Below are 15386 nucleotides of genomic sequence, written 5' to 3' on the forward strand. Positions count from 1 at the left end.
ATGCAGTTAAAGACTTAATATTCATTTCTTATAGCAATATAGCAAATAGTTTATATGAGTTCCACTGAACGGTCTAAGACTGCCTTTTTATTTTTTGGTAACTCTTAAGAATGGTACTGCATTAAGAAGCTACAAGACTTAATTTGTTAATTTAACTGTGAACTACGAAGCATACATACTGGAAACAGACTGGCATTAATGGAGAACTTTGACCCTCAAGCAGTAAGCTTTCTTTAACACTGCACAAACTACCTCTGTCACCGGTGCTAAGTGAACAACAGAAAGTCATCTTCTGTTCATTTTTACTTTCCAGTTAAGTGAAGTCTATTAAATGATGATTAATACTACACCACTAGAATAAACACCTAGACACTTGTAAACACAATGTGCAGAAAGCAAAACATGCAGTGTGGTCACTGAATTCAGATGGAAACAGAAAAACAAAAGAAATTCAATTTAAGCTATGGAATGCAGCCGTCAGCCCTGCAGACATGACTTGGACACTTTTTTTTTAAACAGTAACAAAAAAAAATCAGATGAAAGAATCTAAACTGTACTTACTGCAAGTTGTTTGGGAAGACTTTCAGCAATACGACTGAGTAACGTCTTTGAAGGCTTCTCAGCACATAACAAAACAAGATTGACATTTCTGTCTCCACGGAGCAGCAAACCTTTAGCCAAAACGCCTACCCGTAAAACTCCTTTCAGAGCTCTGTGAAGTAAATTATAGCCAGAAGTTGCATTTAAAATAGTATTAAAATTTTAAAGCTAGTTTTGCAGATAGAAAATTAAATGAAGTAGGAATATTCCACATGCTCTTGAGGAACACAGTCCTCATCAAAATTCGCAGTATAAAAACAGGAAGAGAACAGGACCCCTGGAAGCACTGAAAACAGTACAAGGAAAAACATAAGATGATTTTAGAAACAAAAGATGAATTTCTCAAAAAAAAAAAATACCTGTCTTTACTGCTGTCTTTTTTATCATCTCCCTCTTTGCTCTTGTTTTTTTCATGGTCAGTCATATTGTCAGAAACAAGTTTCAAAGCACGCTCAGTAATAGAAACAATTTTTTGGACTGCCTGAAGTTCCTCCTCTGTTGGATATATTGCCGCGTGTTTGGTCATCACGTAGCGGTCATCAGAGGAGTCAGGGCGGCGTAGAGGCTAAACAGAGAAAAAAAATGTATTTCTGAAATGTGGGAACATTTCAAAGTTCACAGAATATTCAAACCTCAAATGACTGAAATGTAACAAAACATGAAATGAGATGTCCTTAACAACTTATATTGCTCACAAACAATCGTGTTTGAGGAAAGATAAACTGTATCGAAATAAAACCAATTATGAAATCTCTAGATCCAAAGTACTCCTCTCCCCCAAAATAAGTATCTATTGTCTTTTTATTAAACGGGAAATACTTGCATACTTATTCACTGCCGCAAAATTACCTGTCTATAGTTGCTGTTATAGAAAGAAGAATTCAAATAGCAAGAGGCCTGAGCAGGTCTCTAGTCCAACTTCCTGTGCAAACCACGGTCAGCTATAAGATCAGATCACATTGTTCAGGGATTTATCCAGTCATGCCTTGAAAAACACCAAAGATGGAGCCTGCATAACATCTCTGTGAAAAAGTTACTTCCTGTATTCAGTCCGAACCTCTCTTGCCAGCTTAAGTTGGCTCTATCTTGCTCTCTCACGACTGCGAAGAGCCCGGCTCCATTCTTTCCAAGGCATAGGCATTAGAAGGCTCTTAGGACCTACTGAAGCTCTCTCTTCTCCAGGCTGAAAATGGCAAGATCCCTCCACACAGCACATATGTTGCAGTCCCCAGTCATTCTGGTGACCCCACACTGAACCTGCTATGATTTATCAATGTCTTTCTTGTACTAGCAAGCCCTAAACTGAATGCAGTATTGCAGTTTGTGTCTAATGAAAGCTGATTGCTTCTTATAATCTATTTATTATGCTCCTGTTAATACAGATCAGGATGCTGTTGGTGTTCCTTGCTGGCAGGGCACGTTACTGGCTCACGTTCAACTTACTGTCTGCCAAGATCCCCAGGTTCCCTTCAGCAGCTCTGCTACCCAGCCTGTCACTCCCCAGCCTGCACCAGTGCAATGGGTTACTCCTACCCAAGTACAGCACTAGCTATTTGTTCTTGCAGAATTGCATAAATTTCTAGCCAGCCTATTCCTCCAGCTCGCTTAAGTCCATCTGGATGGAAATCCTGTCCTCAAAGGTACAAGTTGTTCTCCCCACCCTGAGCCAATTAAGTTTCACATCAGCAGCACACCTGATGAGGATGCACTAACTCCATCACCTTTCAGATGATTGATAAGGTACTAAACAAGACAAATTCCAGGATAAACCCATGTGGTACTCCACTTGTTACCAACCTCAAAGGAGAGTAGGACCCACCACTAACAATTATCCTCTGGGACTGATGATCCAACCACTTTTTACCCATATATTTGTCCACAATTATAGAATCATAGAATGGTTTGGGTTGGAAGGGACCTTTAAAGATCAAGAAAACAATGTTGTATAATGCAAGTAAATAAAAGTAATACACAAATCCGGAAAGACTTGTATTTCAGAAGCATCAGTATTTGTCTTCAAGGCATTTAATATTGTCATATTAAGTGGACTTATTTTGGAAGAAAGGTTTCACAAGGTTTACACACTTTCATTAGCATGTAATTTTTTCTTCACCTTTCCAAATCCTTTATTAAGAAACAATGGAGAAAACTCAGCACTGAATAATTTATAGGTCTTAACTGTGCCTCCTGGTTAAGTAAGATTTAATTTTTTCCCCTCAAGTTAAACTCACAGCTGGTCCTTGGGGCTGAGGAGGCATTCCTGGCCTAACTCCCAGCAGGCCTAGAGGTCCTGGAGGACCATGAGGATATCCTCCATCCGGTATTCTGCGACGGTCATCCCAGTGATGCTGCTCTTCCTCCATTCTCCTCCAGTACATGTCCTCTTCGTATCGCCTGAAGGGCATCAAACAAAGAATTCTCTTTACATAGCTGTTAGTACTTCCAAACTTTCTAAAAGAATTCTTGGATGTACTCACTAACTCATTTCTAGTAATTGTGCAAATACCAGAGAATTCCAGAGGCTAAATAAAAACGAATGGCTTTTTGAAAGTGCGTTTGTTTATAGCAAAGTAATTCTAGTAAGTCCACATTCCTCAGAGGGCTCCAACACTAGCAAATGAAAACCCCAGTGAGTTAATGACAATTTAATTTAAAACAAGACAGTACAGAGTTCTCACACCATTTATAAGAATTAACTACAAAAGCAAAGTTAGTTTTAATCTGACTGCAGCTTTGTCTCATTTACTGATAAAACAATGCATTACCTCATTTCCATCCTCCAGCGTTCTTCCTCTTCTCGCCTTCTCCAGTATTCTTCTTTCTGCATCTGTTTCCTCATCTTTTCTTCTTGAATTTTTCTTGCTCGAATACTGGGTTTTACTTCTACTTGTAAATCTGGATTTACTTTTTTCTAGTTCAGAAAAAAAAATGAATGAAATGTTGGTTTTCCTCTTGTCATCTCAAAATTACAGACTTCTTTTCTGGAACGTTTAACAGGGGAGTAAAATGCAGTTTTAGAACTACAGTGAATGAGTAGTTGAAGAAAAGTAGCTGTCCAGTATTTTAAAGAAATAACGTATTACAAATAGCACAAATCCCCTCTTTACCTACATCAGGAACAAAGTAATTTAAGATTAAGATGTTACATGAAACAAAGTAATTTGCTGTTCATTCTGTAGCTGGGTGACTATTCTGTAGCCTGAAAAAATATTTCCTCACAACTACTGTGTGCTTCCTGATACCCTGTTCCTGAAAGGTACCTCATACAGATGTATAGCCATGAGTTACTGAATACATTTTTCCAGCAATTCTCTTCTTTCATCCCTTTCGTGATTACACAAGCTAGTTACATCATCTGAGACCACAGTAGAGTCTTCTTACATTGTTTCATAATAATCAAAATGCACACCATATGTCAATACAGGTGGCTCTCCATTCAGGGCTGGAAAAAGAGCTCCAATGCTCGTATATCAAATGTCTTCACAAAAGGTTTATGTGGTCTATCCTGCCAAAATATTAAGCGCTGTTCTTTTACACTGTTTGAAATTAATGGTAAACAACACGAAAGAACCTACTGTTGCTTGCATATGCTGCACCATATTTTAACGTTGCAAAACTTCCCAAAAGCAACATTCAAAATGTTTAAAAAACAAAATCAAAATGCAGTTTCACAGTCTGCATTACTACTTTGAAGACTATACTCTGAAGAAAATCAACTAGAAGGTGAATGCATTTCTCTACCTTCTTTAATGTGCTGTTCACTCAGAGTATTTAGCTATTCTTTAAACGTAAGATTGTGCAATTAGTCAGCTGTCATCTAATGGATTTTCAGATAGAAGCATAAACATTTTTACTAACCTTATACTGAAGTCTGTGCCGCCTCCCTTTTAAGTGCATCTCCTTGGCATTAGGGTCATTAAAACTGCATTCACAAAGTTTACAGTGAAAGCGGATCACCTTTCCTTCATCATTTCTTACCTGAAAAATAAAGTTTAACAGTTGTTTTTGTGGGTTTTGTTGTTGCTGTTTTTGTTTCTTGTTTTAAACCCAAAACTGATGTAGAAATGAATTTAATTTAGTGACACTGGATACTGTCTACTCAACACACGGTAAATTAAAGTTCACACAATAACTGAAAGAAGGCAAACTAGAACTTTCACTTCTGCCTGAGACACCATTGTGCTCTGTAACGAACTGAGTTCTTCCATTCCAAAGAGGACACAGCTTTAAACTTTAACCTGAACATACTGAGTTGAAATTCATAATTGCAAACCTGCAAATAATGAAAAATTTACATCAGATTCTGGTCCTAGTAACTTCATCCACATCTCATACCACCAACATGAAGAGTACCCCACTCTACTCAAAACACACACAATACAAAAATGTGAACATTTGCACAAGCCTTTGCAGGTTCGATGCCTTGTTTCACAACGAACAAATTTTCACTGAAATAGTTAAAATAAACATTTTTGTATCAATACCTCCTCCACATAGTCATGGCCCACTGGCTGGACATCACTTTGCAAGGCAGCAAGAGTTGTAGGAGTCACAGGTTCAGTTGCTGTGTCTGGTTTTACTTCTTGTGTTTGTACTGTGGCAACAGGAGCTGTTTTAACACTTTCTGCTGATTTCATTTCTTCCAGTTTACTTCCTGTTGTCTGAAGCTTATTACCACCTACAAACCAAAACATTAAAATTTTTAACTTCCACAAAATGAGAATGTGATTACACATGATGTACAAGTATCAATGTTCTGGCCAAAGCTTTATCAGTCTTTTAAAACAAGGTAAAACTTAAACATATTAAAAATATAATTAAACATTTTTTTAATAAGTTTGAAAACATTCAGGTTTGTTTTAAACACTTAATATTAGTTTTAGCACAAAAACCTACTGCTTTACATAATTTTCATCATTCACTTTCATGAATTTTCAAAATAGATGAGACTGAAAAGGACAAAGACATTGTAATAATCTCTTTTCATCATCATTTTTTTTGTAAATGGATCCAAAAACGTATTTTAAAACTGTATAATTTGTGTATTAGCAAAGGTACTGTGCTCTCAATATTGCAACTGCATAGGTTTTTTCCCTCAAGAGGAGGATAGCTTACTTCAGAACAGTTGCTTCCCATCTCTGTATGTCTATGGTGCTCATTTCAAAAGCTTCCATGTTACACTTCCACTGTTACAAGAATGTTTCAGTTGTCCAGTTATCAACTGCCTGCCTGCCTTAGCTGCCCAGACTGTACACTGAAATTAGGAATAACTGGACTATAAACTGCAATACTCCATCAGCTACTATGTAAGAAACCAAAACGCTCTTATGAAAGAGGAAGAAGCCTCCAGGAAAGGTCAGGTGGAGACAACAGGACAGAAAACACCATAAATTGTGAAGCCAAACTTTTATACGCATTTTTATCTTCACCCATCATTTATTACTCATGCATAGTTAACTAAATACATTTGTATTTGCTACACTAAGATCTTTTAGAAAAATTATGGAATAGGTTAGGTTTCAAAATAAAGACTGACTTCTGTACTTGCCAACAAAGTTTATTTTCGGTGTAGATATTTTCTTTACAGCTATATTAGCAGCAGTTGAAGATGTTTTGTTGTTGGACGCCGTGTTAAGTGGTGTGTTTGTCGTGGGAGTAAGAATTTTCACTGCAGAGGATGCAACAGAGGAGTTCACAGTACTGCTGCTAGTTGCTATATTTGAAGCAGATGCAGCTGGTTTGGAAGCAGATGTGGATGTTGAAGAAGTTGCCTGGGTAACCACATTTGGTTCAGTTGAAGGAATGGGTTTGCCAAGTTTTGTGTGCAATTTTACTACCTATAAGAATAAAGAGAAATTCATATAATCTCCCTGGGACAACTAGAAAAAATTAACTTGTTATAGGTCATAGAAACAGTAGTATGATGCCAAAAAAAGAGTGATCTTGGGAAAAAAAAAAAAAAGATGAAAGTGTAGAAGTTTTTGTCATCTGTAACAAGGAAATAATTAACTGTCATCTCAGATTGCTTATTTCCATCACAAATTCAGCATTTACTCCAAAAGCTATGTGGATGAGAAAGCCAATAAATTGAAAGGCCAGTAAAACTGAAGGAAGGATTTTGCTTAAACTGTTTCAATGTCACTGTTTTGCTGCCTGGTTGCTTCTTCTTCTCTTCCAAAAGCATAATACATTAAATTACTTTGGTTCCAAATACTCCTTATAAAAGTTATTTAAATCAAATTCAACAATTCTATCTCTTTTGATCACTATCTTTTAAGTATATTCATTTCGAAAGAACAGCCAAATTACATAGTAAAACTGAAGAGATTTCTTAGACAAAGGTTGTTTTTCTCATTAAGCACATCCACAGAGGCAACTAAGGAGGATGTGAGAGGTATTTTAGAGCTCTTTAAAATTCATAGAAAGCAAAGAGTCACATGCTTTGTCTTAAATTCTATCTTAGTGTTTAAGGATAGAATATTACTTCTTTTTGGGAATAGCTGACCATCACCTGAAAAAGAAATGCAAGCAGTCCATAAAAACCAAACACACGAAATGAAAGCTAAAGATTAGAAAAGATTTGAACGTAGCAGTAAAAAAAATCTGCTAGACACACCGTTAATGCAAACGTGTAGACAATAATAATACGCATACAACAGTACATGTACACTTCTTAGTTTTTTGTTCCTTTTTTTTTTCTTTTTAAAGTAAATCATATTTTCTCCACTGGAATACAGACTACAAGTTTAAGCAACTCTTCAAAATGACTTTTGCAGTAGAATGTACAGGATTCTTCATAGTGTGTCAAAGTAATATATTCATTTGAGATTTCAGTTTTACACAGATGACAACCTAAATTAGCAGTAGATAGTGACTATCTACAGGGAAAAAAAAGCTACATCCACATGTATGAGGGTAACATATACCACACTCCATATACCTATCCAATTACTGGGCACACCACAAAAAAATTAATGGCTCAACGTATTTATGAAAGAAAAAATACTAGTCTAAATTATATTTGTTCTTGCACTAACAAAACTCATATTGAGGAAACTTTTAAATGCATGGTGAGGTTTATTTATTTTAATAGGAATGTTGTTACTGATGCCACTTTGTACAGTGCTCTGAGATAGAAAGGTAAGAGCTGTAAAAGCTGAATTTAATACTGTATTTGTTACTGACATCAAACTTGCCCAAATCATGAAGAAAATCTGTAATATATAAACACACACTACAGTGCTATTCCATTTACTATTGTATGACCAAATTCAAAACACAGGTCACAGGGGTCACAGTGAAGCCTGTAGTCTTCATTCCAGAACGCCTACATAACTGCACCCAGATAGCAGGGAAAGCATGCTTACTGTAAGTATTCCAAACACACTCATTATGAAGTCTACTACTATGGGGCACTGTTCTGTGCTCCCATATAGGAATTTTGTTTGCAAGAAATGCCAAGGTGTGATGCATAACTGTCCTGTCCCTTGGCACTGATTCAGCTTGCAGCGTTTCAAAGCGCACTGTGAACTTCACAGCACCAAACAAATAAGCTGACTACGGAGAAAAGTCTTGGAAAGAGTTCACAAAGACAAGCATGCTACAACATGTCCTTACTGACTCTTTTCCCTATCTTATTCTACATCTTCATGCCATGAATATGATTACGATATCCATCCTTTCCCTAATACATCCCCCTTGTCATCGATGCAGTGGCAGTACTTTTCCCCCTTTTTCCAAAAAATGCCCTTCTAATGCTGAGCTTAAAGTTACATTCAAAACAAAAAGCAGAACTAAACATTTTTAAACAAAACTATTCAAATTATATTTTCTGCTCATTCTCTCCTCTCTAAGATGAGGGGAAAAATATATAGCTGACTTGCGTAATAAGAACAAAGAAAGCTCTTACTTTCTGGTGTTTGGCTCCACGGATGTGGGCAGCGTACGCATCTGCTCCTGTACAAGACACATCGCAAAGCTCACAGCGCAACTGATTCTGAGTTCCACGAGCAGAAGTGCTGCTGTTATTGGTGTTCTGGGAAGCTTTTAATGCCGCTTCTTTCTTTTTGTGTTTCTGGCCTTCTAAGTGTTCTTTGTAAGTCTGTTTAAACAAATAATACACAGTAAACCACCTTTGTACTGCTTGTTCATCTTTCAACTGAATACACATAGAGCATAACATAAAATACATGCTTTGTGTAAGAAATACTTCCTACTCTGAATATTTATTTTATATGACATGCTCTAAAGAATAAGCAGGCCACTTGTAAGGCCAAGAAATTTTCTTCTCCTCCACCAGAATTCCACTGTTAGAAGTAATACAATCTGGGTTTTCCTCCCCTACCTGCTCAATTCCTCAATCAAGTACAACTCAAAAGGTACTATGACTGAAAACTTGAGATGATCACAAAACTGTATCTCAGTTGCAGTTTCCTGCATTGCACTGAATTATTCTCAATTTTGAATCTGCCTCAACCTGCACGATTACACTAATTAAGTGTATCCTGAGAGCAAAACAATTTGATTCAGAAGAAGGTAGCACATAAAGCTGTGGTGAAAATGAAATGCAGAAGTTGAGATTTGCTCCTATAACAGCACTGGCGACCTAAAGAGATACAGGGTGGGAAATAATGATAGATTTACTTAAAGAACTGTTGAGCCAAGCACACGCAGATCTTACGTGAATTGGTCTGTACTTTTTACACACTTTTACCCACTGTGAAACTAAACTGGAATGATGGAATACAATTAAGAACAAATTTTCAGGCTTAACATTGACAAAATTTATATAATTGAGTAATTTTGAAAAACGTATTTTCTAAGAATTTTACTATGCTAAAAATGCAAATCAAAACCATAGTTTATAATACTTCTGGAGTTCAAAGTATTGTTGATGCTTCTCTGTACAATCTTACAGGATGCATCTTTTTTCTTCTCATAGTAACTCTGTAATAACACGCACTTTCATTTAATTATTCCTTTAATAAAATTGCAGAGTTGTTAAATTTTAAAGACCAAGTATTCTAAAAGGTGTCATTTTTTTAGCTGAAGAAATTACAACAAAAACGTATAGCAGAATATTACATAATACAGGTACCTGTGGTCCAGCACAGCTGATCTTACAAACGTCACAGTAGTGGATCTGGGGTGGTTTGGGAGGTTGTTTTGGTTTCAGTTGCTTATTTTGGAATGGTGCCTTTTTAGTAAAGGTGGTCCCTGTCCAAGCAGCTGTTGCAGCAGCAGCAGCAGCTGCTGCCGCCGCCTGTTTCTGTTGCTGCTGCTGCTGCTGGTAATAGGACGATGCAGCTGAATACACAGCAGCTTCATAGCCAGAATAAGAGGTACCTCAAATATCAAAATAAAATAAATATTACATCACTGTACAGTACATCATGTATCAATTATATAACACAGTAGTTACAAGCACGCTGCATAACAGTGTGTGTGGGGATATAAACAATTTATTGATATCATGTTACACATTCCAAGTTTTTCTTGATGTTTCACAGTACACAAATATACAGCATACCACTTGTATAGGGAATATTTGATTTTTTTTTGACATCCTTGCAGACACACAGTTATGTTGCTGGATATATCAAAGCATCCCTAAAGAATATGTGAAAATTCCTGGTACATCTGGCAAGACTGAGTATGACACAACAAGAATAAAATATTTCTCAAAGGCCAGTTGGAATAAATAGTCTTTTGGAACCAGATTTATTGTTCAAGATCCAAAATTGAAAGGAGGACAAAAATTATGTAAAGGAAGGGAAAAAAAACAAACAGAAAAGATAGAATTGCTAGTGCTATTACATTCTGCTTCAGTGATTTAAATTGTTTTAGTGCAAATATGCTTGTCTGCTAAAACCTCTGCAACACACCCTAGATATGCATTGCTTGATTTCTAGTATAAAAGCTGAATAAATCAAGGAAACTGGGCTTTCATACTTTTGAGCTAGTTTTCCCATGAACTTTCTACATCTACTGGTTCAACTATTTTAATCCTCTGATCAGGTTCTCTTTAAAGGAAGTCTCTTTAAAATCCTTTTTTAAACAGAAAACAAAAAATTTCAAGGTAGCTATAACATGCCAGCTGATCACCATCTAGCCATAAACCTTAAGTTTCTTTTCACCTTTAACTAGGATTTGGATTTCTAATGTTTAAAGGAAAGTGGTTTTGTTACTTTTTTAGCACCCATTCTCCTCCCATTTTGGACCAATACAACCCCAAATTACAAGATTTATATTGCATTGCTCCTCTCTGTTGTTTGATAGCATCATGCTCTCTTCCAATTTCCCTGGGTTTTATTTGTGTGGATGTGTCTCTGCATTTTTTTCTACTCCCCCATCTTTTCTCTCCAAAACTTATAATAAGTCACAAAACACTGTGCACATACCATTGCTAATACTTTCTATATTTTCACATGTAACAAAATAGGCATATTTAATCATCAAAATTATTTTAAAGATAAATCATTATACTGGCAAAACATTTTGATGTAACTGTCTGATAGTTCTGAGTAGACTATGATGTAATCGAACACAAATGTTGTATTTAAATCCTGTAATCTCCTGTAACAATTGCAAAGATCCCAGCAGCATAATATGCAAAACTCTTACCAGAGTAAGTAACCGCTGTTGTACTGTACGTTGCACTTTGAGTATAGGATGGAACAACAGTAGCTGCAGCTGCTACTGGCTGCACAGTAGAGGATACTGGATATATAGAAAAGGTAGTTGTTGCTGGACTTGGGGTTGCAGGTTTTATAGCTGTCACTTGTCGCGTTTGTTGAGCTTGAGTATATTGAGTAGCCCCTTGGCTATATCCTGCTTTTGGAGCTAAAGATAGAAAACAGAAGTATACAAACTTAGATAGGCTTTAGTTGAATGCAGTGTAAACCGTATTAAGTAATGCTTAATACCTAATAACATTCTGGGAATTAAATATAACAAGGGGAGGTGTTTTTTTTGGTTGGTTCCTTTATTACTATATTATTACTATTTTTAACAATCATGGTTACGCATTGTGCAGTTGTGTAACACACAACTGTGTAATTATGTCTTAGGTCACATTAGTAAGCTTCAGATTTATTTATTTTTTTAAACTATGCTGCCATGTTCTCAAATAACCTTCTCATTCAGTGGTTTTACTGGAATATACTCAAAGAACATCTAATCCTTCACATTACTTCTCATTAATGTAAAAAAAAATTACGCTTAGTAGCAGTCATGATACCAATAATTAAAGAACCACACACATCATTAAGTAACCACAGAACTACAAATGAAGTCTAACCAAATTATCATATGAACCCACCATTGACTATTTGTACCTAGTTCAGCAAACTTTCTAGACAAATTAGTAAAGCGTTTGCCTAGAAGTATGTTTTGTGTGCATTTAATAACAACCCAAAACTCAAAGATAGTTGCTTACAGCAACGTCCCAATAACATTTAAGTTCTAGATGCAGCATATTCTTCTACATATTGACAAGGATTACGTGAGAAAACTAACCAAAAAAATCTGGGTAATGTGGTATGTTCAAAGACATATTTTTAAGGCATTAATATATTACCCACACTGTATAATGACAGGAGCTGGAAGCAAGCAACCCACCTGTCTGGTAGTATGATTCAGCTACTGAAGGTTGAGGCTGGGCAGCAGCAGCCACAGCTGCAGCAGTTGCTGTTGGCTGTTGATAGTATTGTTTGCTGTCATAAGCTACAGCTGGGGCAGTAGATCGAACATATGAGTAGGAATCCTAAAAATTAAAAAAAAAAGAAAAAGAAAAAGAAAAAACAGTGATTTTCTCCTTAAAATAGGTATCTGGAGTAATAAAGATCATTAGCAGAGTCAAAAATAAAAACAACATATTTCCTGCTAGTCTATACTCAAGGAGATTATTTTTAAAAAATTATTTATGGAGACAATATATGTAGATATATGCATTAAAGAAATTAAATTTGTTTACAAATACTTCCATACAGAAGACAATCCTGATAATTTCAGACTTAATATAGAAATTAACCTCATACTTTTAAATCACGTTCCCTTCCACACTATTTTTGTAACTGAAAAGCAACTACTTTTCTGTAGTTTGTTTCATAAGGACTATATCAAATTCCTAAAATATATGAAGGAAAAAACAACACTGATCTCCACAAAATGTGAATTTCCATAAACCACAAAAACAGTCACAAGGTTAAAAACATCACCCTATATTTGCCTTAAAAATCCCATAAATAAGAATATTTTTCTTGGTTGTATTTTTTAGAATATGGAAGTGACACTTTTAAAGCCTTCTTCTTTTTTTCACATATCAACTGTTCCATGAAGGAACCATAAACTAGTCTAGAAGGGCAAGCCAAGTAGCCAATTCAACATAGACAAAACTCAGAAGATGGTAAGCAAGCTTAGAAGAGGTGATCCTGGAAACTACTATATGCATGTATGTGTATTTTCTCATCCTTAACATATTTATGGTAAAGTGTTACTAACTGACCAACTACTGGGTAGCAAGGCATGAGCTACATTAGTCTACTGACATATGAAATTTCTTTTCATTTCCAAGAAATATAACAATACTTTTTTCCATCCAACCTCCATAAAGTGGAATTATTTTTCTCTTTAATTTAGGGGACTCTCTTATCTGTCTGAATACATCTTGTAACTGACTACCTTAACGACCTTGTGAGTATACACCCAACTGGAAGGACTCCTAGGCTACATACAATGCATTACCATATGTAACAAATTCTGAAAACTGCATAAAAGAACTGATTACACAGAGCAACAGTACCATCCTTTTAAACAAACAAAACCACTAGTTAGAATCTATATAATGCCTTGATAATTGTATAACTAATATATAGGAGAGATATTACATGGGACATACTATTTCAACATCCTCTGCCTCACTAGTAAATGCAAATTTTAAATATGAGCCATGTCACAAAATTTATATAATTCTCGTGCATAAACACACCAGCCTAGAGATATCCACTGAAGACTTAGACTAATGAATGCTAAGGTAGAAAAAAAAGCTGTTAAAAATACAAATAAAGCTCACATTTCCACTGGAAAACTACCTGGCCATGCAAAACCCCTACTCTTTCTGCATCTAAACTGTCTGACTGAAACCAATGAGCTAGAATTACTGAAGTGCATATATACCTGTATCATGTGAATCTAGACAGACAGGAAAAATCGCAACTTCTAACTCTCTTCTAAAAACTGGACAGGAGTAAACACGTATGTTAGAAAGTCCCAAGATGACCTCTACAGACTGAAATCTTCCAGCTGCAAAACTGATGAAGCACTCTGGTTTATACTGCAGGTTTATTTATTCATGAACTGAGAAGGAATATGATTCAGTAACAGGATGCTGTCGTACTGCATTTAAGCCAGTGCAAGAATGGGAAATTGTTTGAGGAACCAACAAACCTCTCCTCACAGCCTTGTGTCATCGCACCTTTACCTCTTGCACTGACATCACAACTGTGCAGAGGCAAACAAATTTAACTTGGCTTGTTAATCCCATGGAAAGATCCTCCGTTTTTCATTGGTTAGTTTTCTACGGGATCCTTTTCCTGAACTGACCCACCCAAATGCTGACAACTGCTGGACTCAACACAAGAAAAGTGTCAACAGAAGACGGAAAGATGAAAATGGAGAAACAGTTCCCTTTTGTGGCTGTCTGTAGTCACACAAGGTTAGGCAGTGACCTTGCTAGTGCAGAGGGCCGCCAAAAAGGGTGGCTCCTCTCCTACGGCAATCTTCTATCCTCTTATGTTTGGTGCTGCAACTCCTGTGGCACCCACGAATCTGATGAGAGAACAATTTCTACCTCCCACTGAAAATTTTGATTGAAACATTTCTGTCAGCTAAGTCAGTTCCATGACCTGATTTAACACATGCTACTTGAACATTTAGGCTAGCCAAGACAGCACTACTTTTCTCAGCAGCTGTCCACAAAATCACTTGGAGGTAAATGTCAGTTCACTATTGTGTGAATGTCTTAGATCCTGCAGTAGTACTGCTGACAATTCTCCATGTGGGCCACGAGACTGCAGTCACTTTACACAATCAGTTTCAGCTGCTGAGTAATTTGTGTTGTACTCATGCTGTGATTCACAGAAGGGAAAAAAAAATACAAACACCATCACATTCTCTTATCCAAACAGGCCTCTCCTTTTTAACATGTAATTTAAAAACCATTAAACAGAGCGTTTTTTTTAACATACCTGGTAATTCTGTGTAGTGACAGGAGGTGGTGGTGGTGGAGCTTCTTGTTGCCTCTGTGTGTAACCATAATCTGTAGCTGTGTGTGCCGTCGGGTAGCCTCCATATGCAGCAGCTGTTGCAGCAGCTGCGACAGCTACTGGAGCAGGCCTGGCTACTGCAACCGTAGCTGCTGCTGGGGCATAGGCTGCAGTAACCGTGTGCGCAGCGACTGGGGCCTGGTGGACAGTGTAGCTAGCAACTGTAGTTGGATGGGAATAGGCTACACCCGAAGCAGGCTGCTGGCTATATGGGAAAAAGACAGTAAGTAAATAATTAGATTAATTCAACGTATTAAGCTCACACGTAAACATTTCAAAATCCTGGATTTGATCAATACTTATCTGTTCTATAAACAAACCAGGAATGTCTATCTACCTATGTACACACTTCAATGGCTATATTACCTCTTCTTCACTCTCTTAAAAAACAAAACTATATTTTTTGAAGCGTCTGTGGATATAGAAATATCAAGTGGCTGATGACTTTCTTCTTAGAGAGGG

The 15386-nt window shown here is 36.6% G+C and overlaps 2 protein-coding genes across 4 annotated transcripts in view; one reads left to right on the forward strand and one right to left on the reverse strand.

The window, feature by feature from the left end:
- The window catches only part of SUB1 (SUB1 regulator of transcription), a 376115-nt gene that overhangs the window by 327116 nt on the left and 33613 nt on the right, over positions 1–15386 (forward strand). The window lies entirely within an intron of this gene.
- The window catches only part of ZFR (zinc finger RNA binding protein), a 43868-nt gene that overhangs the window by 14072 nt on the left and 14410 nt on the right, over positions 1–15386 (reverse strand). For 2 of the 3 annotated variants that reach the window (XR_010827756.1, XM_066988325.1), the window contains exons 3-14: positions 14847–15129; positions 12220–12364; positions 11224–11442; positions 9698–9945; positions 8510–8701; positions 6137–6437; positions 5085–5278; positions 4459–4578; positions 3366–3511; positions 2832–2994; positions 960–1165; positions 562–712 (exon numbers count right to left, since the gene is read on the reverse strand). Coding sequence is in view for 2 of the 3 variants with exons in the window: in XM_066988325.1 (XP_066844426.1) it covers positions 562–712; positions 960–1165; positions 2832–2994; positions 3366–3511; positions 4459–4578; positions 5085–5278; positions 6137–6437; positions 8510–8701; positions 9698–9945; positions 11224–11442; positions 12220–12364; positions 14847–15129 (2368 nt within the window). In the remaining variant the exon portion in view is untranslated. The remainder of the gene's footprint in view (positions 1–561; positions 713–959; positions 1166–2831; positions 2995–3365; positions 3512–4458; positions 4579–5084; positions 5279–6136; positions 6438–8509; positions 8702–9697; positions 9946–11223; positions 11443–12219; positions 12365–14846; positions 15130–15386) is intronic. The other variant, XM_066988326.1, reaches the window with a different exon arrangement.

The sequence above is a fragment of the Anser cygnoides genome, chromosome Z, assembly GCF_040182565.1.
Source record: "Anser cygnoides isolate HZ-2024a breed goose chromosome Z, Taihu_goose_T2T_genome, whole genome shotgun sequence".
Classification (NCBI taxonomy): domain Eukaryota; kingdom Metazoa; phylum Chordata; class Aves; order Anseriformes; family Anatidae; genus Anser; species Anser cygnoides.